Source organism: Bos taurus, chromosome 22 (genome assembly GCF_002263795.3).
Source record: "Bos taurus isolate L1 Dominette 01449 registration number 42190680 breed Hereford chromosome 22, ARS-UCD2.0, whole genome shotgun sequence".
NCBI lineage: Eukaryota > Metazoa > Chordata > Mammalia > Artiodactyla > Bovidae > Bos > Bos taurus.
The window spans coordinates 37,831,920-37,857,952 of NC_037349.1; the positions used below are offsets into that span (position 1 = coordinate 37,831,920).

The 26,033-nt window shown below is 40.5% G+C and overlaps 1 protein-coding gene across 3 annotated transcripts in view; it reads right to left on the reverse strand.

Moving 5' to 3' along the window:
• Positions 1-26,033, reverse strand: part of SYNPR (synaptoporin) — a 300,699-nt gene that overhangs the window by 50,433 nt on the left and 224,233 nt on the right. For all 3 annotated transcript variants that reach the window (XM_005222694.4, XM_015459525.3, NM_001046506.1), the window contains 1 exon segment: positions 5,754-5,952. In XM_005222694.4, the coding sequence (XP_005222751.1) occupies positions 5,754-5,952 (199 nt within the window).

A 26,033-nucleotide genomic window follows, 5' to 3' on the forward strand; every position in this document is an offset into this window, starting at 1 on the left:
TCTGGCATAAATAATGATATTTAAAAATATCCTCTATTGTATCCATTTTTAGATAAATTGTTAGTTGATACTCTTTATTACCCATTTAAATTTTAATAAACAAATACCTCTTTAACAGTTGGAAATTTTATATTTCTTTTTTTTCTCTTTGAACTTGTATTTCCATTATACTTCCTACACTGATTCACAGCCTCATATAACATTTATTTATTTTTTTATCTTGGAAAGGATTTTATCAATCATCCTGTTATATTTCTTTGCAACAAAAATACATATCTAAATTTAAATTATTTTTTGATTACCCATAACCCTAACGCTTTAAGTATCAAAATTTCTTTTGAGTTGGGCAATCACTAAAAATATTATTAATGCACATAATTATCCAAAACAACATAAACATATTATAAATGTTAATAATTATTAAATTTTAAAAGTAAAATTTTTACTAGAATTATATGGGGTTATTTTTTCTTCTACTAGTTTATGAATTTTTTTAAGATTATGCATTTTTGAGGGACATATTATTTACCTCTAATATAGGACATGATTCAGCGTAATTTTTTTGTTGTTGTTGGTATAGATGTGTTGAGAAGGCTTGCTGGCATAAATGATTAGATGGGAATGAATGGGGTTTTATTATAATGATGCCATTAGTTTCTCTGAATTTATTCTGAGTAATATGTTCCAGATCACATAGTGATCTGTCATCAAAAACTATTTTTTAATGATCTATCAGCTCATCGGTAGATTAAGACTTTCTATTTTATTGAAGGAAAAAATTGGAAACCTTCTTACATGCAAAAGGATACATAACCTAGGCATTTGAATCAGTCACTTTTGTCAATACCAACACTGAAACTTCAAATTGTCCATTTTTTTTTCAGTGCCGCCAATGTTTTGCAACCTAACAATGTACCATGTAGAAATATTTGGGATGTCAAAGAAGGGTGTAAAATTTGGGATGTAAAAGGTCCAAGGTCAGGAGTGGTGGCCGTGAGGAGATACCCCACACCCAAGGTTAGGAGCAGCGGCTGTGCTTTGCTGGATCAGCCATGTGGAGAAACCCCACATCCAAGGGCAAAGGAGAAGCCCCAGCAAGACAGCAGGAGGGGCAAATTCACATTTAGAATCAAACCCCATTCCCACCAGAGATGCTCACAGGGCTCAAACAAACCTTGTGTGCACCAGGACCCAGAGACCCCACAGAGACTGAGCCAGAACTGTGTTTGAGGGTCTCCTGTGGAGGTGCAGGGTGGCAGTGCCCTGCTGCAGGGACAGGGGCTCTGGGTGCAGCAGTCTTGGGTATGGCACAACCCTTTTTGGAGGAGGTCACCATTAACCTCACCATAGAGCTGCCAGAACTTACACAGGACTGGGAAATAGTCTCTTGGAGGGCACAACAGCACCTTGTGCACCAGGACCCAGGAGAAAGAAGCAGTGACCCCACAGGAGACTGACCCAGACTTGGCCAGGAATGTCCGGGAGTCTCCAGCGGAGGTGTGGGTTGGTGGCAGACTGCTGCAGGGTTGGGGGCACTGAGTGTAGCAGTGCATGCATGGGATCTTTTGAGGGAGTCACCATTATCTTCACTACCTCGCCATAGTTTGGCCCCAGGAAAATAGTAGGGAGGGAACACAGCTTCACCCATCAAAAGAAAATTGGATTAAAGATTTACTGAGTATGGCTCTGCCCATCAGAACAAGAGCCAGTTTCCCCCTCAGTCAGTCTCTCCCATCAGGAAGCTTCCATAAACCTCTTATCCTTCTCCATCAGAGGGCAGACTGAAAACCACAAGCACAGAAACCTACCAATCTATCACATGGACCACAGCCTTGTCTAACTCAATGAAACTATGAGCTATCCCTTGGAGGGCCACCCAAGACAGACGGGTCATGGTGGAGAGTTCTGACAAAATGTGGTCCACTGGAGAAGGGAATGGCAAACCACTTCAGTATTCTTGCCTTGAGAACCCCATGAACAGTATGAAACAGCAAAAAGGGCACAGAAAGATGAATTCTCCAGGTCGGTAGGTGCCCAATATGCTACTGGAGATCAGTGGAGAAATAACTTCAGAAAGAATGAAGAGACAGAGCCAAAGCAAAAACAACACCCAGTTGTGGACGGGACTGGTGATGGAAGTAAGGTCCGATGCAGTAAAGAGCAATTTTGCATAGGAACCTGGAACGTTAGGTCCATGAATCAAGGCAAATTGGAAGTGGTCAAACAGGAGATGGTAGGAGTAAACATAGACATTTTAGGAATCAGAGAACTAAAATGGACTGGAATGGGTGAATTTAACTCATATGACCATTATATCTATTACCGTGGGCAAGAATCCCTTAGAAGAAATGGAGTATCCATCATAGTCAAAAAAAGAGTTCGAAAAGCAGTACTTAGATGCAGTCTCAAAAATGACAGAATGATCTCTGTTCATTTCCAATGCAAAGCATTCAGTATCACGGTAATCCAATTCTATGCACTGACCAGTAATGCTGAAGAAACTGAAGTTGAATAGTTCTATGAAGACCTACAAGATCTTCTAGTACTAACACCCAAAAAAGATGTCCTCTTCATTATAGGGGACTGGGACACAAAAGTAGGAAGTCAAGAAACACCTGGAGTAACAGGCAAATTTGGCCTTGGAGTACAGAACGAAGCAGGACAAAGGCTAATAGAGTTCTGCCAAGAGAACACACTGGTCATAGCAAACGCCCTCTTCCAATAACACAAGAGAAGACTCTACACGTGGACATTACCAGATGGTCAACACCAAAATCAGATTGATTATATTCTTTGAAGCCAAAGATGGAGAAGCTCTATATGAACTATGAACTATGCCTGATGAACTATGGATGGAGGTTCGTGACACTGTATAGGAGACAGGGAGCAAGACCATCCCCAAGAAAAAGAATTGCAAAAAAGCAAAATGGCTGTGTGAGGAAGCCTTACAAATAGCTGTAAAAGGAAGAGAAGCAAAAAGAAAAGGAGAAAAGGAAAGATATACCCATTTGAATGAAGAGTTCCAAAGAATATCAAGGAGAGATAAGAAAGCCTTCCTCAATGATCAGTGCAAAGAAATAGAGGAAAATAATAGAATGGGAAAGACTAGAGATCTCTTCAAGAAAATTAGAGATACCAAGGGAACATTTCATGCAAAGATGGGCTCAATAAAGGACAGAAAAGGTATGGACCTAACAGAGGCAGAAGATATTAAGAAGAGGTGGCAAGAATACACAGAAGAACTGTACAAAAAAGATCTTCATGACCCAGATAATCATGGTGGTGTGATCCCTCACCTAGAGCCGAACATCCTGGAATGTGAAGTCAAGTGGGCCTTAGGAAGCATCACTATGAACAAAGCTAGTGGCAGTGATGGAATTTCAGCTGAGCTATTTCAAATCCTAAAAGGATGATGCTGTTCAAGTGCTGAACTCAATATGCCAGCAAATTTGGAAAACTCAGCAGTGGCCACAGGACTGGAAAAGGTCAGTTTTCATTCCAATCCCAAAGAAAGGCAATGCCAAAGAATGCTCAAACTACTGCACAATTACACTCACCTCACACGCTAGTAAAGTATTGCTCAAAATTCTCCAAGCCAAGCTTCAACAATCCGTGAAACATGAACTTCAGATGTTCAAGGCAGAGGAACCAGAAATCAAATTGCTAACATCTGCTGGATCATCAAAAAAGCAAGAGAATTCCAGAAAAACATCTACTTCTGCTTTATTGACTATGCCAAACCTTTGACTGTGTGGATCACAATAAACCATGGAAAATTCTGAAAGAGATGGGAATATCAGACCACCTGACCTGCCTCTTGAGAAATCTGTATGCAGGTCAGGAAGCAACAGTTAGAACTGGACATGGAACAACATACTGGTTCCAAATAGGAAAAGGAGTACGTTAAGGCTGTATATTATCACCCTGCTTATTTAACTTATATGCAGAGTACATCATGAGAAACGCTGGGCTGGATGAAGCACACGCTGGAATCAAGATTGCTAGAAGAAATATCAGTAACCTCAGATACGCAGATGACACCACCCTTATGGCAGAAAGTGAAGAAGAACTAAAGAGTCTCTTGATGAAAGTGAAAGAGGAGAGAGAAAAAGTTGGCTCAAAGCTCAACATTCAGAAAACGAAGATCATGGCATCTGGTCCCATCATTTCATGGAAAATAGATGGGGAAACAGTGGAAACAGTGTCAGACTTTATTTTTTTGGGCTCCAAAATCACGTGACTGCTGCCATGAAATTAAAAGACGCTTACTCCTTGGAAGGAAAGTTATGACCAATCTAGATAGCATATTAAAAAGCAGCGATATTACTTTGCCAACAAAGGTCTGTCTAGTCAAGGTGATGGTTTTTCCAGTAGTCATGTATGGATGTGAGAGTTGGACTATAAAGAAAGCTGAGTGCTGAAGAATTGATGCTTTTGAACTGTGGTGTTGGAGAAGACTCTTGAGAGTCCCTTGGACTGCAAGGAGATTCAACCAGTCCATCCTAAAGGAAATCAGTTCTGAATATTCATTGGAAGGACTGATGCTGAAGCTGAAACTCCAATACTTTGGCCACCTGATGCGAAGAGCTGACTCATTTGAAAAGACCCTGATGCTGGGAAAGATTGAAGGTGGGAGGAGAAGGGGATGACAGAGGATGAGATGGTTGGATGGCATCACTGACTCAATGGGCCTGAGTTTGAGTAAACTCTGAGAGTTGGTGATGGACAGGGAGGCCTAGCGTGCTGCAGTCCATGGGGTCATAAAGAGTTGGACGCTACTGAGTGACTGAACTGAACTAAAAAAAAGGATATTTTCTTTTATAAAAGGGGAGTAGGTGATTAAGAAAGATATTTTCAGAACCAGGGCATTCTCAGTAAGATAAATTTTAGGCAAATGTACATGTGAAGGCTGAGAAATACATTTCTTTAAAGTTATCTACACCATGTACCCCTCCAGGAGTTGCTGCATCCCCCTAGGTGTGTATAGTCTCTCACCCGCTAGCTTGGCTTCACCCAGATGAGTCCTTGAACTACTGTGTAAGGAAACAGGAAGTAGCGGGGGTTGGTGGTATGTGCACGCTAAGTCGGTTCAGTCATGTTGAACTCTTTGCGAGCCCACGGACTGTAGTCTGCCAGGCTCCTCTGTCTATGGGATTCTTCTGGCCAGAATACTGGACTGCATTACCATGTTCTCCCCCAGGCAATCTTTCTGACCCAGGAATCAAACCAGGGTGTTTCCTGCACGGCAGGCAGATTCTTTACCATCTGAGTCACCAGGGTTGGTGGTGGAAAGAGATAAGATGAGAGAGAGAGATTGAAATTCAGAGAGCTACATCTTCAAACTAAACCACTCTATGACCAGTCTATCACATCCTAGAGGAACAACACATTTCAAGTAAGTACAAGTCACACTGTCTCAACAACCAGTGAGAAAAAAATGGTCGATTAACTCCATAATACTGGAATTACCAATAAATCTGCAGCAAGCCTCACTACTATTTCCATGACCTCATGAGATTTCCAACCATCTATTTCAGAAGAGTTTCTAGCAAGTCTAATGATATTTCTTCAGTACAGGGGCACAAAAGAATGACAGGCATCATTTTTTCATTTTAGATCTAAGGGATCTGGATGAAAAAGAATGTGATTGCTTTTCAAATACCTGCCCTGAGGACTCGGGTAAGCCCTTTAAGCATTGGAAGAAAGAAATTAGAAACGACAGAAAAAATTATTTCATAAAGCAAACCACTTACGATGAGTGGACCCCGGTTGTTCTCTCGATACTTGTTCTGGAAGAAAATGTAAACGACAGTGGCGGCCAAGGAGTAGAGGAAGGCGAAGACGGCGACGGTGACGAAGAACTCTGCTGAGGACGAGGAGTCACCAATCAGGGACACCTTCTGTCGCTCCTTCCCCTCGCAGGTGGGCACCTCAAAGGTCACCTGGTGTAACCTACAGTATCAGAGAAACCAGAGAGGGGAATCATTAACACGCCAAGGAGAGAAAGCGAGAATGCCAGTGAGATCTGAGGACTTTCCTGGTGGTCCAGGGGTTGAGACTTCACCTTCCAATGCAGGGGGTTGATCCCTGGTTGGGGAGTTAAGATCCCACATGCTTTGGGGCCAAAAAAACCAAAACATAAAACAGAAGTGATATTTTAACAAACTCAATAAAGCCTTTAAAAACGGTTCATACCAAGAAACCTTAAAGTGAGATTTGATTTGGGATCTTACATGGCATGCCTCTGTGACACGAGCACTTACAGAGGTTGCAGTTGGGATTGTGGCAGTGATACTACGGTTAAACATCATCACACCGGGCTTCACAGTAGCTAGTTACATGAAAGACAAGAAGAAGGGAAGGGGGAAGCGAACCTGAAATTGACGACGGATTAGAATATGACATCTTCTCCCTGAAATTCTCCAGTGCTTTCTCACCATCCTTGGACTCATACCCTAACTCCTAAACATGACCCAGCAGGTCCTGCTTTAGGGTCTTTTCACTGACTCTTCTCTTTTCCTTAATCACTCTTCCCTGACATTGCCCATGGCTGGTTCCTTTGCAGCACTCAAGTGACAACTTAAAATGTCATCTCCTGGGAGAGTCTTTTCCTGCCAATCTAAAATAGCTCCTTTCCCTTAGACATTTCTATGACATCAACCTGTTCATGTCATTCATAGCACTCAATACCAGCTACATTGCCTTGGTGATGTATTTTCTTGTTTGTTTTTGTTTTTTTCTGTCTCCCTTGGATTTGGGATCTTGATTTTCTTCTCTGTAAATCACGAATCCCTGACACTAATTAGATACTCAGTAAACAGGACTTGGATAAGTAAACAAACATTCTTGATTCTATAAGATGATTGATAGACCCTAGTTTGACTGAACTTTGAGAATTTCTATTTTAGAGAATAAGATATATCAGGATAGCATTCAGGGTCATAGTGACGTTGTTGTTCAGTCGCTAAGTCGTGTCCGACGTTTTGCAACTCCATGGACTGCAGCATGCCAGGCTTCCCCATCCTTCACTATCTCCCAGAGTTTGCTCTAACCCATGTCCACTGAGTTGGTGATGCCATTAAACCATCTCATCCTCTGTTGCTCTCTTCTCCTCCCCTTTCTCTATTACTTAGTAGAGAAAAATAAGATTTTGGAGGATAGTAGTAGAGGAGCCAAAATTAGGTTTCTTCAGAAATGCCTAAATCATTTCTTAAGTATTGGAAAGAACTTGGAAATAGAAATGAACAAGCATTAGCAATATCAGTAAAGGACCATCTGGAAAAATTACCTATAAAAGTAACATGATAATAAAACCATTGATGAACCTGATAAATTCCCAACTTAAGCTTAAGGAGTATTTCTCTTACTAAGCAAAAGCTAATTCCTTTAAATGGATTTATTGTGTACATTCTCCTAGATAATACAAAATAATAAAAGAATAATACCAATACAACGAACATACCCAAGAATTTATGTGCCAGATACTACATTTTATATGTATTATTTCATTTGATGCTCACAAAAAGCCTTATGAGGTAGGCACTTAATTGTCCATTCCCCCTTTATACAAGAACATACAGGCTTTAAAAAGATTAAATGATTTGTGCTAAACCACAAGGCTAGTAAATAGGGCCAGAAAATTTTAAACTGTTATGTTAATTTGCTTCTGTTGATTACTGAAAATATTAACTAGGATGAATTTTTTAAAAAGTGGAGCCCATGGACAACTAGCACAACTATAAGTCCTGCTAAAAATGTTTATTCTGGGGTCTGTCCCAGAGCTACTGAATTAAAACTGTTAGAAGTAGCCTAGTTGACAACCAAAACAGGAAGCGCCAGTCCCCCTTATGTCTCAGAAATCTATTCTTCTTCATTTACTGTTGGACTTTAAAAAATAAAAAACTGTTTACATTGTCCACTTGATTTTGCTTATTTATACTGAGCCTCCTCCTGTTTCTTATAAACCAGAAAAGCGTACAGCTGCAGTACAACTCAGGGAAATAGAAGCATTCATCATGGTTATACTGTAGAGACTCTTTCTTTCCCTTGCCAGACATACTAAAATATTTCTCAGTAGTTGAGTCTGTGGGAATGCTGAAAAATGAAATAAATTTTAAAAGGTAATCATGCCAATTATTCTGATAGAGGTGATTTTCAGATAATGAGCCCCCCCTTTTTTTCTCACTGTTATGTAATGGATCATTCATTCAACTCATTTTTAACAAGAAGCTCTGTAGTTCACATAGTGTCTAGATTCTGGGGATAAAGTAGGGAACAAAGCTATATGGGCTGGTCTCTGCACATGTTGAACTTTGAGTTTAGAGGGGAAAAATGGCTTTTCTGAGAAGACCCAAAGACTAGTTTGGGGATGAGGTGGTCAAGGTAAGATTGCTTGTAGAAGTGATTGTTTAAGCTGCAACTTGAAAAGTGAGTAGAAAATTGTCCAGACCAAAAGTTGAGAAAAAAGCACAATGAAATATGACTTCAGACCCAGTAGGATGGTTATAATCAAAATGATTATAAAATTGGAATGAGTTAGCGAGATTAGACTGGAATAACAGGATAGGATTAGAATAGCAAATTCCTTAGAAAGCAGGAAATTCCATAATTTGGAAAACAGTCTTGCAGTTCTTCAAGTGGTAAACCTAGAGCTATGGCATGGTCCAGCAATTCCACTCCTACCTATTACACATCCAAGAGAAATGGTAACATTTGTCTGTACTAAACTTGTACTAGAATGTTCATATCAGCCCTGAAGTGGAAACAATCAAACATCTTCAGCTGATGAATGGATGAATAAAATGTGGTATATACTTATAGGTTGGAATATTATTTATCAATAAGAAGGAATAAGTACTGATACATGTTACAGCATGGATGATTCTTGAAAACATTATGCTAAGTGAAACAAGCCCGTTGCAAAAGACCATAGATTGCATGATTCCATGTAAAGGGAATGTTCAGAATAGGCAAATTTATGGCAATAAAAAGCAGGCTAGTGTTCACCAAGGGCTGGTTGGTGAGAATTGGGGATGATGACTAAGCGGTACAGGATTTCTTTTGGGGGTAACAAAAACACTTTAGAATTGACTGTGGTGATAGAGCCTTATGCTGTTAAACATTACAAGTCATTCAACAGTACATTTTACATGAATGAATGCTAAGCTATGTGAATTATATTTCAATTAAAACTGTTAAAAAATAGAGATGAAAGATTCCAAAAAAGCAAGAAGCATAGCACATGTGAAATGATGAAATATGGCTTGAAACTGGAATATGGCAGGAAAGAATATGAATGTTGTAGGATGAGATGGAAAAGTAGCCAGAGACCCTCAGTGCTGGGTCCTGTGGGTCAGATTATAGACTCAGGTCTTTTATCTTCTTTATTTTTCCTAGTGATGACAACTGTAGAGTTTATTTCCTTAACTTTCATATATAACATATAGTATGTTTATCCTATTTTACATTATGTCCCTAGTATTTATTTATTTTATAACTGGAAATTTGCACCTTCTGAATGTCTTCATCCAATTCCTCCCTCACCCCCAGTAACCACAAATCTGACTGATTTTTTCCTATGAATCTGTTTGTTCATTTTTGAACTGTAAGTGACCTTCAGCACTGTATTAGTTCCCATTGTACAACAAAGTGACTTGATATTTCTACACGTTTCAAAATGATCGCCATGATAAGTCTAGTCATGATATTATCATATGAAGATATTGCATAGTTATTGACTGTAATCCCCACACTGTACATTTCATACCTGTCACTCATTTTTTTTTGCAGCCTCTTAATCTCCCTCATTTAGTTCTCTCCTCCTCCCACCCTCCTTCCCTCTGGCAATCACCCGATTGTTCTCCTGTTCTCTGTATCTATAACTCTGTTTCTGTTTTGTTATGTTTGAACATGTGTTTTAGATTCCACACGTAAGTGGAAATCATGTAGTGTTTGTCTTTCTCTGTCTGACTTATTTCACTAAGCATAACACCCTTTAGGTTCGTCCATGTTGTCAAGAATGTCAAGACTTCATTTCTTTTTTGGCTAACTTGCCATTACACACACATCTTCTCTATCCTTTCATCTATTAATGTGCACTTAGGTTGCTTCCATATCTTGGTTATTGTAAATAATGATGCAGTGAATATGAGGGTGCATATATCTTTTCTATTTGTATTACTATTTTCTTTGGATACATACTCAGGAGTGAATCTTTATCTGAAGACCAATACTGGAAAGATTCCCTTATAATAAACAACATGTAAAACAAAAACAACAGTCAGGACCACGTCACCTGTGGCGACTATTTAGAAACATGCACACCTCCTGTCCAGGTGTCAGGATCTGCAATGCTTCTAATGCACCAGATCCCTCAGCTCACATAGACAGATTGGGTCTGCAATTTTTGAGTACACAGAGAGCAGCAGGGAGGGGGAGAACAAAATAATTTTTTTTCTATGCAATCAGCTGAATACCAACATTTTCGTCATTGCTAACTTATTGTATTGATTTACAGTAAATGTAATGGTGCTTAAGTGCAAGACAAAAAAAAAAAATCACTAACAAATTCCCTGTGCTTATTAATACCAATTATCTATAGCTTGGTACTTAGCTTGAAGCCACACGGGTAAACTCAGGACCAAGGGGAAACAGAAGTGCAGCTGTATTATGGTGCCTGTTCTGTGGAAGGGAATGGGCATCATTTGTAAAGGAAGGGCATGTCAGCTGAAAATGGTCTGAGCATAATAATTCATGTCGCTAAACACTTTGAATGCTATGGGATGGCATTTATTGCTAAACATATATATTTTACCAGAAAGGTTCTTCTAGGCAATAGTTACATACATATGCATAAATTTGCATGCTTCATTTCGGAGAGAGAGATTTTAGAGTCACCATGTGTTTATCAGCTATAATAACTTTGGAAGCAAATATTATTCATTCAGAACCTAAACAAGGGGAAACCTCTTCTGTACAGATAGTGTTAGTCGATGGAATCTGGAAGCTGATGGGCCTACTTTTGTTCTTGTAATGGACCAGTCAGGAAGCAATTGCTGAGACTGCAAAAAGGCCAAATCCAATTTGTTGATTTCAAATGTATTATGCCCTTCTCGGCTGGCCTGCCTCAATCAAGAGGTACTTGAATTTCATTGGGTTTTACTACATCGTGCCTATCCACAAAAAACCTCCATGTGAGAAAAGATTTTTCCTTTTTCTTTTTAAAAATTTACCAACACTTAAACAGAGCCTTTTAAACATTTCACTCCTGCTTCAATTAAACTAAAGGAACTGCTGGGCACCCACAGTTTTTAGTTCTATTTGTAGGGTCTGAAAAAGTATTAAGCAAGCTGGTGTTACTTTATTAATAAAAATATTTTTGTCAACCACCACCAACATTTTTCAACCTCCAGGCATTGTATTAGCTGCTTTACTGCTCGTGTCTCACTTAAAGATCATAACAGCCTTCTCAAGTAGGTACTATCTGCCCACATTACACAGATGAGGAAACAGGCTTGAGGTAGGTAGTGAGCTTCAGTTCAGTTCAGTTCAGTTCAGTTCAGTCGCTCAGTCATGTCCAACTCTTTGCGACCCCATGAATCACAGCACTCCAGGCCTCCCTGTCCATCACCAACTCCCGGAGTTCACCCAGACTCACGTCCATCGAGTTAGTGATGCCATCCAGCCATCTCATTCTCTGTCTTCCCCTTCTCCTCCTGCCCTCAATCCCTCCCAGCATCAGAGTCTTTTCCAATGAGTCAACTCTTCGCATGAGGTGGCCAAAGTTACTGGAGTTTCAGCTTTAGCATCATTCCTTCCAAAGAACACCCAGGGTCGATCTCCTTCAGAATGGACTGGTTGGATCTCCTTGCAGTCCAAGGGACTCTCAAGAGTCTTCTCCAACATCACAGTTCAAAAGCATCAATTCTCCAGTGCTCAGCCTTCTTCACAGTCCAACTCTCACATCCATACATGACCACTGGAAAAACCATAGTCTTGACTAGACGGACCTTTGTTGGCAAAGTAATGTCTCTGCTTTTGAATATGCTATCTAGGTTGGTCATAATTTTCCTTCCAAGGAGTAAGTGTCTTTTAATTTTATGGCTGCAGGTACCATCTGCAGTGATTTTGGAGCCCCAAAATATAAAGTCTGACACTGTTTCCACATCTATTTGCCATGAATTGATGGGACCAGATGCCATGATCTTCGTTTTCTGAATGTTGAGCTTTAAGCCAACTTTTTCACTCTCCACTTTCACTTTCATCAAGAGGCTTTTGAGTTCCTCTTCACTTTCTGCCATAAGGGTGGTGTCATCTGCATATCTGAGGTGATTGATATTTCTCCCGGCAATCTTGATTCCAGCTTGTGCTTCTTCCAGCCCAGCGTTTCTCATGATGTACTCTGCATAGAAGTTAAATAAGCAGGGTGACAACATACAACCTTGATGTACTCCTTCTCCTATTTGGAACCAGTCTGTTGTTCCATGTCCAGTTCTAACTGTTGCTTCCTGACCTGCATACAAATTTCTCAAGAGGCAGGTCAGGTGGTCTGGTATTCCCATCTCTTTCAGAATTTTCCACAGTTTATTGTGATCCACAGTCAAAGGCTTTGGCATAGTCAATAAAGCAGAAATAGATGTTTTTCTGGAACTTTCTTGCTTTTTTGATGATCCAGAGGATGTTGGCAATTTGATCTCTGGTTCCTCTGCCTTTTCTAAAACCAGCTTGAACATCTGGAAGTTCACGTATTGCTGAAGCCTGGCTTGGAGAATTCTGAGCATTACTTTACTAGCATGTGAGATGAGTGCAATTGTGCGGTAGTTTGAGCATTCTTTGGCATTGCCTTTCTTTGGGATTGGAATGAAAACTGACCTTTTCTAGTCCTGTGGCCACTGCCAGTGAGCTTACTGGAGGTCAAATAGGTAGTGAAGGGCAAGGTGAGTCTTGGATGCAAGCAGATTAGGAGGAGCTATACTAGTAAGTATAACACTTTCCTACCTCTCTGCTTCAAAAATTACAGCATCCTTAGACTTCCAGTCAAATATTTGTATAAAAATGGCTGAGCCAGCTTTCCCATGCCATCTAATCTAATGGTAGACGGATAGTTTTCACTAAATAAGATTCTAAAGCAACATTCGTTCTGCTTCCACCTCAAAGCACTTGAGTTAGGCATCGTTCAAGGTACCCAGCAATGATGGAGTTGAATCCCTTTAGGCCAACCAATAGGAAGTCATTAAAAGCATCCAAGTTTCCAAATTTTGTCCTGGGTTATCCTAACATTTGCTTTATAAGTAAGCAGAGGGCAATGAACTTGACTGCCTCAGGTACTGAAAGTGTGCTCATCATAGCATCTGTGGTTCTTCACAGGAGGAGAGTAAAGGACAGCACAGATTCATCTTCAGATACCACTGTGCCAGTAAGGGCATCTGGTCATAAGACTTTTGAAATGGTGAACAGTATGTTTCACCGGGTGCGGGACAAAATAGGACTTAAGCTCCTAACATTATACCTCGGGGTGGTTCAGTGCAAGACAGTAATGACACATCCCAAGGGTGGTGACCCCACCCAGGAGTAAATGCAGGAGGCATTAAGGTATTGGGGAGAAAGTTGCTGCCACAGAATTTCTGACAGCCAGGATTAATGTGGCCAAGTGGACATCAGAGGGCAACTGGCAAATTGTGGTGCTGAGCACGCTTCTCCTCACAAGATAATTTTCTGTAGCTCCTGTTTCAATCTTTGCACCAGTTGATAAAGACTCAAATCCTCTTGCTCTACTCCTTTCTCTCTTCCTTCCAGGAAATACTGGCATTTGTCTGGTTTTTAGATTGTCCTTTCCTTTGCTAGTCATATGTGTGTATGTGTGTGTATAATGAGTGCATCTGCATATGCATTTGCAGACACCTCTACTTGCTCAGCCTGTATGATTTGCAACATAAATGACTACAAGATCCTGTGAGTTTACATATACTTTTAAACACATCTCATTTTCTCTTCCCAGCAACCTTCTTTGTTTACAGATGAGAAAGCTGGAGGTCAGACAACTTGAAAGAATCACCGAAGATCACCCAGATGGCAAAGAGAAGAGGCAAAAGTCCGCTATGCTCAAGTCCTTTATTCATTCACGAGGGATTTATTGAGCCCCATGCACCAGTCATTAGAGAAGCTAAGACGGGATGGCAATGAGTTGTGAGGAATGGGAGTGAAGATTATACAGAAGGTTGAAAGGGACAAGTCCCCTCTGACTGCCATTTCCCCTGGTTTTCTTACTGAACTTGAAGCATGGCATTTGGTGATGCTACTTAGGACAGTGATGGTGAGCCCACCTCTGCTACTGCTGGGTGCTGATCACCAACTGACAACTTTTTTAAGTGCATACTAGGCTAGGCACCAAGCCAAAGACTTTCATGTATTATCTCATACCTTTAAACTAGATAAAGTGGGTACTATTTCCCTTCTTTTTAGTGGAGAGGAAAGTGAGGAGCACAGCGGTAATTCAACTTATTGAAGCAAAGGCCTTCAAACAAAGTCTGTGTGTGTGCTGCATTGCTTCAGTAGAGTTCAACTCTCTGCAACCCCATGGACTTCAGCCCACCAGGCTTCTCTGTCCATGGGGTTCTCCAGCAAGAATATTGGGATCCATACTGCTATCCTGCAGGGAATCTTCCCGACCCAGGGATCAAACCTGTGTCTCTTAAATCTCCTGTATTGGCAGGTGGCTTCTTTACCACTGGCACCACCGGGGAAGCCCAAAACAGAGTGTATATGACCCCAAAGCTTTTACTCTTAACCTCCCACATGAAAAAAATATAGTATTTAATACTATTCATTGTTTTTATCACTCATCTATTTACTGACTTCCCACTGCAAGGCTGCCCTTTCTGAGAAACTTCTTGCAGTCAGTCATGGCTCAGATGGTAGAGAATTTGCCTGCAATGCAGGAGACCTGGGCTGGATCCCTGGGTCGGGAAGATCCCCTGAAGGAGGAAATGGCTACCCACTCCAGTATTCTTACCTGGAGAATTCCATGGACAGAGGCGCCTGGCTGGTTACAGTCCACAGGGTTGGAAAGAGTTGGATACAAATGAGTGATTTTCACTTTTTCACTGTCCCTCTCTCTATTAATCTCCACCTTGTTGGTTGTTTCTTAGCAGGAGAGTGGTCATGGGTTGAATGTTGGAGTGTCTGGGATCTGTGATATTTTGTTCCACATTTCCTGGGCTCATGGGTGGTTTCAAACTGTTTCTCAAGACATTGATTATAGCAAGGATTTCCTTTATGCCACCAGCACCTCTTAAAGCGTACTTTTATGCTGTGGTCAAAATCTGAGGAGTGTCTGACTTCATGGAGCCTTAGGTATAGGATCTATTTAGGGTGGAAAAGGCAGAAAATGGGGACAGTGTGAGGACTGAGAAGAGTCTTGGGAAACATGCCAATTGCAGTTGAGAGCTGAAAGAAGGCTCCAACATCTGCTCTCTGGTTGCTAAAGCTGGACACAAGTTTGAAGTCCTTATCCTGCAAAGGAACTGGAGAGACTCTGTCTGAGACATAGGACTCACTGATCGGAAGCTGAAGAGGATCTGTTTACCTGATCTGTGGACAAAAGGGGTCATTACTAGGCAAAATGAAAACAATCCAGGTTACAAATATCCTTTGAGGAGCACCTCAGGGATTTTAATGATGCTTTCTTTTACCAGGAAGGTCAGTGGACTCAGAGGTGGTACCTATACTCCTGTCTGCTACACATAAGCTGATTTCCAGCTTCCTTATTTTCAGGTAAAAGGCATTGCTTAGGCAGCCAGAATCACTTTTGCAGATGTTTTTGCCCTAAGTTTGAATCAAAATCAGCTTCATCTCCAAGACTTGCAACCAAAGCACATCAGGCATTCACTAAAAATATTTTCCTAAAAGAAGAAAACAAAACTAAGGGAAAGAAAAAACACTGTATATATTCTGGCTCTTAAACACAAGGGCTTATCTCCTTGATGTGATTCTGCATTAAATGAACTAAAGCTTATTGGTTTCCATGGGAGGCACTTTCTATTACTTTTTTCTGTTCTTTATCTTACCATTAAGGAACATACTTTTTTTCTTAAGGAGAATATTGGGCAGAGAGAACTGAGCTAGACATGGAAAATGCAATTAAGGTTATTGCAAAGAATACTCTTTTCTATGCAATTTGCTGTGCTTGTTCATATGACGATAAGATTGGAAAATGACTGGCTCTCCTCCCTAGTATGTGCATGTCAGTTCCATGGGCTAGAAAGATATTTATCAAATTTACTGAAAGTGTACTATGCTAGTAGGATCTTTTCAAATTTCATCCCCTCTCTACAAGTTTGCATTTGTATAGATAAACATTTCAAAGTAGAAAGGTAGACTCCAAGGTGATTAAAAAGAAATGGATCTGTGGAAGCCAGGGCATGGCCTGGAGTAGCACTGAAAGAAGAAAAACCCTCTGAAACCATATAATGACTTGCAAAGAAGCACTGCCATTCTCATAAGCTATGACTTATTAATTTTAGTTTCTTCAAATAGAGTTTGAGTCATAGGGAACTCAGACTGCCTCTACATTGTCAAATTAAAATAGATAATGAGGTCGTTATCTGTATATTTCAGGGAAATTTTTTTTTCCCCTTCTTGTTTGCCTTCCCTGAACTATGGTGCTATACTCGAGTGAATTACGAAACAAACAAGTCTCAGAGTTTTGTTTGTTTTTTCTTTACACTTGAATGTCCAGGCAACTGCCTCTTGTTGTCCATTTTATCTAGTTAGTACAGAAATGTTTCACAAATAAACAATTTAAAGGCTTCAGCTAAAAGATTTTTATATTTGGCACACATATAGGTCACGTGGGAGAGGGCTGCAGAAATCTGTCTGAGCTGACCTTTTGTTTAGAGTTTAGGTCAAACTGATTTGACTTATTAACAGTCAAAATATGCTATATATAAAAGTTCAATCAATACAGAAATGATTAGAGAAGGAAAATATAAGGTTTCTCATAATTTCAATTAGTATTAACAACTTAAAAGACGGAAATCAAACAGGGTCTTTAAACTGCTGTTTATTACCTAATAAGATGACCAGCAAATACCTTATTTTTTTAGGAAGATCTGCTATATTCTTGGAGAAGGCAATGGCACCCCACTCCAGTACTCTTGCCTGGAAAATCCCATGGGTGGAGGAGCCTGGTAGGCTGTAGTCCATGGGGTCGCGAAGAGTCAGATACAACTGAACGACTTCACTTTCACTTTTCACTTTCATGCATTGGAGAAGGAAATGGCAACCCACTCCAGTGTTCTTGCCTGGAGAATCCGAGGGACGGGGTGGCCTGATGGGCTGCTGTCCATTGGGTCGCACAGATTCGGACACGACTGAAGCGACTTAGCAGCAGCAGCAGCAGCCATATTCTTAAGTCTAATAATATACCTAAAGATCCCTGGGTTGAATTTTTCCAACCCAGAGATGGAACCCAGGTCTCCCACATTGCAGGCAGATTCTTTACCGTCTGAGCCACCAGGGAAGCCCAATATACCTAGAGGATATATGAATTATCATATTGTTTAGAATGTTCTATATTAGTGTACATCGCATAATAATTTTATTAATGGTTCTCCAGTGGTGGAAATTTTATTTCCCATCTTTAAACACTGAAACATTGCCTTGAACATGTATCTTTGGATATCTGTATGTTCTTTGGATAAATTTCTAGAAGCAGAACTGCTGGGGAAAGGAGTTTATTAGTTAGGGTTCTCCAGGGAAACAGTACTAATGGGATACATATTATAAGGAATTTAAGGAATCTATTTTAAGGAATTAGCTCATGTGAGTGTGGGGGCTGGCAAGTCTGAAATGCACAGGGCAAGCCAGCAACCCGGAGATCTAGGTAAGAGGTGATGTCATGAACTTAAGTCCAAAGCCTGGAAAAGCAGAATTTCTATGATGCAGTCTGAAGGCAGAACTTCTCCCCCAACCACCCCTTTTTTTGCACAAGAAATCTCAGTTTTTGTTCATCACATCTTCAACTGACTGGATGAGACACACTCACATTATGAGATAATGTATTACATTTATTGTAATAGAAAGAAAGTGAAGTCGCTCAGTTGTGTCCGACTCTTTTGCAACCCCATGGATTGTAGCCTACCCGGTTCCTCCGTCCACGGAATTTTCCAGGCAAGAATACTGGAGTGGGTTGCCATTTCCTTCTTTCCGACCCAGGGACTAAACCCAGGTCTCCCGCATTGTAGGCAGATGCTTTACTGTCTGAGCCACCAGGGAAGCTTTATTGTAATGCTTGCATGTAACTGGCAATTGCAGTTGCTACTCCTAGGTGAATTGCAAACAGTTTCCAATGCTCAAAATTCAAGGCAGAAGTCTAATTACTAAAGCTGATTTTTTAAAAATCCAAATGCTTTCAAAAAGAAGAATTCCAAGACCTAGAAATACAATGCGTTCTATTACTATACTGCTCTGTCAAAAAGTCACCCTTATCAGCAGTTATTTGGTCATTTTCTTCTTCTGCCTGCTGTCATTTCATTCTTCACATAATAACGACCTCATTGAATGTTCAGGATAGGGAAACTAACAGAATCCTTGCTGGGAAGGCAATTCAATATATCTGCCAGATTATAATAAAATAAGCAGGAATCGTTCATACATATAGAACAAAATGCAATCTCCTTTAAACCACTGAAAAGCTATTGCCCTGTCAAGTGGCCGTGAAGTTGTAAATTTCCAGTTCTTCAGGTTGTTAATATTACCACAAATACACAAATTCTTTTTTTGGGAAAACAAAAACAAAAACAAAAAAACGTCTAAGGCATAAGGAAACACTGTTCATCTTAGTTAACTAAACACAGTTTGTTCAATAAATTTATCAGCTCAGAATGGACACTGCTCTTCATTGTCAGCAAACATAATGTCATCCATGTTCCTGATGCTTTGCCAGCAACAGGGGATTAATCATACTTTTTTCAAGTTGCATTTGAAACATGACATCTAAGAATTCATTTTCCACATAGCAACCAGAAATCTCTTACATAAATCAGAGCATGTCACTCCATGGCATAAAGCTCTCCTTTAAGGCTTCCTCTCCCACTCAGGGCCAGATGCAAACACCTCATTGCGGCTTACAGGTCTGACATCATTTGGATCTTGCCCACTTGTTTGCTATCATCACACCCACTTGATATTTTCTCTTCCTGGAACACAACTCCCCCACCCACTGGGGCCTCTTAACTGGCCTTCAAGCTGTCCACCATCAGCTTTCTCTTCATTCAGATTCTCAAGGCAAGTATCACTACCACTGAGAGACCTCCCTTGACCACCTAATCTAAAGGGCCTGTCCATCCCATTATCCCACTTCACTGCTTAATTTATTTTGTTTATTGCTCTAGTGCCTGTCTGAAGTCACACTGCTTATTTGTGAACCTGTGTTTTGCCTGTCTCTCCTCCTAGGCTCTAAGTAGCATGAAGGCAGAAAAAGAGACCGTTTTTCACGCTGCCCAGGAAAAGGCATGAGGTAGCTTCCTCTCCTCACCCATTCTAGTCCACATACATGTTTGGGGTCTCAGGGAATCCTTGACTATGTCCTGCTTAATCCCTTCCTGCTTATCCAAGCCATCCTCCAGGACATCTGTTCCCAAATACATCACCTCAATTTGAACCAATCGCCCATGAAAGACCATTGTATACAACATCTAGCAAAGATTCTACCAGAAAAACTTTGAATATTTTAATGAGGCCACTGATACTAAACTATTCGTTGAAGGGTCCCAAACGTCTTCAAAAGGAAAAAAACAGTGGTCATTGGAAAGATTTCAAACAAAACCAAACTCAAAACCCTTCTATGTGTGTGTTTTTTTTCCCTTGATTCACAGAATGTTTAAACGGAAGCGAACAGAAGTGAAATCCTGCTTCTTCCCCTGATAATTAGAAACCAAGGTCTAAACCATGTGAATATATGCTGCAAATAATTCTTGCAAGTAATTTCATATTCAATATTTCTATTTAGCTCCCTGGAAATACTTAATGTTTATGAAAACTCTAGAGCAGAACTTCTCACACTGTGACTCAAAGACCCCTGAGGATATATGAAACCCTTCCAGGGGGTTCATGAGATCAAAACTAATTTCACAATAATACTAATATGTTATTTGTCACTTTCAATCTCATTCTCTTGCAAGTATACGATAGAGTTTTCCAGAAGGAAAACTGCTATAGGTTGTGGCTGTTGTTCTGATGGCTAATAAAATGCATATTTTTATTTTTATACATTTCTTAGCTTTGATTTCTAATTTGGTAATCTTCTAAATATCCACAGACATATTCCACACAAATGAAAAGCTCTTTGTAGTCCTCATTTATAAGAATGTAGAGGGGTCTGGGACTTAATGCTTGAGAATGGCTGCTCTAAATGATGATTTTTTACTTTCCCCCAAATCTTCATTTTTCTTATGTCCATTTCTGATATTCAAGTTATATGGACACGCATGGCCTGATATTGAGTACCTATCATATGCATGTCATCACACTAAGCAATCATTTGTATTGTCATCAGCCAATGAGTGTGTAGAGTATCTATCAGCTTCCTGTCCTTGGCAAATACTCAATAAAGGGCTCTTGCATGAGAACTGCAGATGATACTACCTAGATATCCTCTGTCCCACTGACTGTCCATGCCTCACCTAGAGGGCATATGCCTTTATCTCAGATTACGAATCCTCCCTGGTCTTTGACATTTCATTTTCATCCTACCTCAAATGGCCTCTTAGGCTACAGGTAGGAAAAGAGAGGTTAGACTTAGATGTTCCGCTCTGATGATTATCCAATGCACTCACTCCCTGTCCATCCTTTATCTCTTCCCTGAAAGTGAGTCACAGACTGAGGCCTCAAGAATGGGGACATTTGCAACATGAGATCAAGAGTTATTTATTTTAGTGTCCCCATGGAGTAGACATCTGATGTTTTGCTTCAGTTCAGTTCAGTCGCTCAGTCATGTCTGACTCTTTGTGACCCCATGAACCACAGCACGCCAGGCCTCCCTGTCCATCACCAACTCTTGGAGTTTACCCAAACTCATGTCCACTGAGTTGGTGATACCATCCAACCATCTAATCCTCTGTCGTCCCCTTCTCCTCCCACCTTCAATCTTATCCAGCATCAGGGTCTTTTCCAATGAGTCAGCTCTTCACATCAGGTGGCCAAAGTATTGGAGTTTCAGCTTCAAAACATCGGACCTTCCAATGAACACTCAGGACTGATCTCCTTTAGAATGGATTGGCTGGATCTCCTTGCAGTCCAAGGGACTCTCAAGAGTCTTCTCCAACACCACAGTTCAAAAGCATCAATTCTTCGGCGCTCAGCTTTCTTCACAGTCCAACTCTCACATCCATACATGACCACTGGAAAAACTGTAGCCTTGACTAGACGGACCTTTGTTGGCAAAGTAATGTCTCTGCTTTTTAATATGCTGTCTAGGTTGGTCATAACTTTCCTTCCAAGGAGTAAGTGTGTGTTAATTTCATGGCTGCAGTCACCATCTGCAGTGATTTTGGAGCCCAGAAAAATGTCAGATGTAGACCTGATCAATTGTCACATTTCCTCCTCTGGACTTAAAGACCTAAGACAGGCATGTTGGATCCTACTTGAAAACAATGAGGCCAATACAGAAGAAAACATGTGGAGAAAGAGAAAAGGATTCTAGTCCCCTAGATTTAGGGATTGTGTTCCTAGCATTCCTTGGCACATAGCAGGTGCTCAAAAATATTGATTCAATTGACTTTAATTTAGCTTCTTTACAAATGACTGAAGCATCTCATATAAAAATCTTTTAATAAATAAAACCATTTAATCCTTTATCCTGAATAGGCATCAACTGCAGAAATACCCACTGGCATTTCAAAGTTTGATAAAATCCACTTCCTCTCTCTTCTATTGAACCTCTCTCCTGCACTACCATGCAGTACTTCTCTAGATTTTTATTTTCATTCCAAGCGTCCTCTTGAGAAAGTAGTTGTTTTAAATCAGGATATGTCCCATGATTCAAGAACATTCTTTTCTGAAAGTACTTTTAGTTTTGCATTTCTCTGTTTAGTTTCTCTAATTTCTTAAATCTTGTGAAAGAAATTCTACACATGGCCAACCTATGACAACCCTAATAGTCTGGATATCAAGCCAATGAACATGAACCAAAGTGAGTGAGAAAATAAAGATTTTTAATAAAAGGAGGATTATAATTAGGATTCAGTACTCAATTTGGCTCCTTCAATCAAGGAAAGCTTAACCTAAAGTTTAGATTTTCATCTAAAATCTAGACAATTATTTCAGAATCCCACATATATAAATATTCAGTGGGTCTAATTGTCTGTGATGAGTGGGCCAGTGTACTATAATTTGACATCTTCAATTGGTTGAACTTAATAAGAAAACTATGCTATGGTTTTTCCAGCAGTCATGTATGGATGTGAGAGTTGGACTATAAAGAAAGCTGAGCACCGAATAATTGATGCTTTTGAACTGTGGTGTTGGAGAAGACTCTTGAGAGTCCCTTGGACTGCAACGAGATCCAACCAGTCCATCCTAAAGAAAATCAGTACTGAATATTCATTAGAAGGACCGATGCTGAAGCTGAAATTCCAATACTTTGGCCACCTGATGCAAAGAACTAACTCACTGGAAAAGACCCCCATGCTGGGAAAGATTTAAGGCAGGAAGAGAAGGGGATGACAGAGGATAAGATGGTTGGATGGCATCACCAACTCTATGGACATGAGTTTGGGTAAACTCTGAGATTTGGTGATGGACAGGGAGGCCTGGCATGCTGCAGTCCATGGGGTCACAAAGAAGGAAACATGACTGAGCAACTGAACTGAACTGAATAAGAAGACATGTTAAGAAAAGCTTACCAACCAAACTCCCTTCTTCTATGGGATTAGCAGGGCTTCTTTTGAGAAGTTTGAGATGAGATTTATCTTATTATCACTGAGTCCAAGAGCATACACACATACACACAAACTGGCAGGGCACAGACTGATCATTCCTCAAATCTTGCCTCTGCTTGACTTTACTCTTTTTCCTAGTTGTGGGCAAAATGGCAGCTTCATACCCACACCTCATTAACTCATTAACCCTGATCACCAGAAGCAAACATCCCTCCGTGCTCCAGATGAAAAATCTAAATTAAGTCATGTGTCCATCTCTAAAGGGCTTTCCATGTGGGACAGTGGTAAAGAATCCACCTGCCAATGCAGGAGACACAACAGAGGTGGGTTTGATGCTGGGTTGGGAAGATTCCCTTAAATATGAAATGGAAACCCGCTCCAGTACTCTTGCTTGGAAAATTCCACAGACAGAGAAGCCTGATGGGCTTGTGGGTTGCAGTCCATGGGGTTGCAAAGAGTCATATATGACTGAGCAACTGAGCACAGCACAACACAGTCTATCTCTAATACAATCACGGAGGCCAAGAGGCTGGGTGCTCTAACTGGCCAGGCTACGTAGAACTTCATGTGACCTTCATGAATGGGTTATTCACTGAAAGATAGAGTCCAGTACTGAAAAACAGAAATAACAAATATCTACTGCATGGGGATCTTCCTTCGCAGAGCATGTCTGGATTAAAAAAAAAAAAATCTCTGTACTTCCAATGTCCAGTATTAAGCAGATGCTCAATACATATCTGTTGAATGAACAAAGAATTACATGTAATATTACATGTGCCTCACTCCATAATAAGGATCAACTCTGTGTACTCTCCAGCGAGGATATTTTGCTGAACTCATGCTCATCACGTTATAGCCCCTTCTACATTCATCTTTCCCTATTCTTATTATATACAAGCTCATTTCTTTTTCTGCACTTTCCCACTTTAAACTACTACTTAAAGTACTCCTCAAGTTTATTTCCACCATGAAGCCTTTTCTGAGGATTACATGCCTCACTATTTTCCCATCTTTGAGTTACCCGTGCTTCTGATTTCTGCACTTAGCCTTTCATGAGTAAAGAGCCCTAGAATCAGGCTACCCATGTTTAAACCTCCACCATTTACTTGCTTTGTCATCTTGGCAAATTTCTTAATTGTTTTGTCTATAGAGGGTGTGAATCATAGTATCTACCTCTCAGAGGCTGATGCAAGGATTAAATGATATGATACACAGGTCATTAGCACTGTGCCTAATATACAGTAAGTGCTCAGGAAATACTGAATATCATTCTAGCTGATGGAACAAATAGCTGTGTGCCCTGTAGCAGACAAAGATGGTGTCCTGCACCATGTCTCCTTGGCCTATCTGACTGAGTTCAGGCAGCTGATGTAGATGCTGATAAACCTCCTACGTTATGCTTTCTTCTCTGACTGAGGGCTTCCCTTAGCCTGAGGAAGCCTTTTCTGCTGCAAGTAAGGGTAGTTGGAAGTAGAAGGTACGAGGTTAATTCTCTTGTATGCAGCTTTTAATAACTGGGGGATAGAAGTCCCAGCCTCCCTGGTGCCTAGTCTTAGGATTCTTGGGTGTGTTCCACACAGTTTCTCAGAGGATCCCAGCAGGATTGGGTGTGAGTTGCCCATAGTAGTAACCTGCACACAAATGCAATTAAAAAAATTTTTTTTTTAAACCTTATTTTGTATTGGAGTATTGCTGATTAACAGTGTTGTGATAGTTTCAGGTGGACAGCAAAAGGACTCAGCCTTTTGGGTACATATGTATCTCCCTTAAACTCCCCTCCCATCTAGGCCGCCATATAACATTGATCAGGGTTCTCTGTTGCTATACAGTAGGTCCTTGTTGCGTATCCATTTTAAATATAGCAGGCAAATTTTTTTAGCTTGTCCTCCTTACTTTCTTCACCCTTGCTTCACTCGTTCGCTTGTGCCTCTTGGGATCACCTCACACAGGAGCTCCCTGTGCCCAAGTCTGTCAAAAGGCCTGACTTGGGGGGAGCCCAAAGTAAGACAGCTCCCAGCAGTTTAAACTGTTAAAGTCATTTCTCAGTGTGTGTGTGCTAAGTTACTTCAGTTGTGTCCGACTCTTTGTGACCCCGTGGACTTTAGCCCACCAGGCTCCTCTGTCCATGGGATTCTCCAGGCAAGTATACTGGCGTGGGTTGCCATTTCCTCCTCCAGGGGATCTTCCCAATCCAGGGATTGAATCCGCCTCTCTTGTGTCTCCTGCATTGGCAGTTGGGTTCCTGGGAAGCTCTCATTTCTCAGGGTATATTTACTTAAAGCAGAGATCAAATTCTTTTTCTTTTAATTGAGATGTAATTGACATATAACCTTGTTTTAGGGTATACAATATACTGATTTGATTTTTGTATATATTGCAAAATTGTTATCATAATAGGTTCAGTCAACATCCATGACCACATACGGTCACTATTTTTTTCTTATGATGAAAGCTTTTTAGCAAATACAGAATACTGTACAGCGCTGTTAACTACAGTCACCAAGCTGTACATTATATCCCCAGCACTTGCTTATAACTGGAAGTTTGTACCTTTTGACTACCTTCACTCATTTTGCCTATCCCAAACCTCTTACATCTCTATGGCTAGACATGTTTTGTGAACCTACACCACAGAATTCCTTGCTGAATAACTGATATATTGTGAGACAATTTTTAGTATTTAGATTCAAGAGAAAGAAGTCCTGTGGTTTTCTCACCAGAGCTGATAGGGTTTTTTTTTTTTTTTTAATATTTATTCATTTATTTGGCTGCACCAGGTCTTAGTTGCAGCATGTGGGATCTAGTTCCCTGACCAGGGATCGAACCTGGGCCCCCTGCTTTGGGAGCTGAGAGAGTTAACCACTGGACCAGCAGGGAAAGGTTTGATTTTCTTTTTGTATTCCTGATATGGCTCAAATTTGGGATATATAGGTATGAAAGCTTGACCCCCTTTTGGAAAATTTAGCCTAGGAACTACAACTTGTGAAAATGAGCCATAAACTGGGTTTATATATAAAAATAACTTCACACTTGTGTGGTGGATTTTACTTTGTGAGGGATCACTGATCTACTGAGTGACTAGTACAAACATACAAA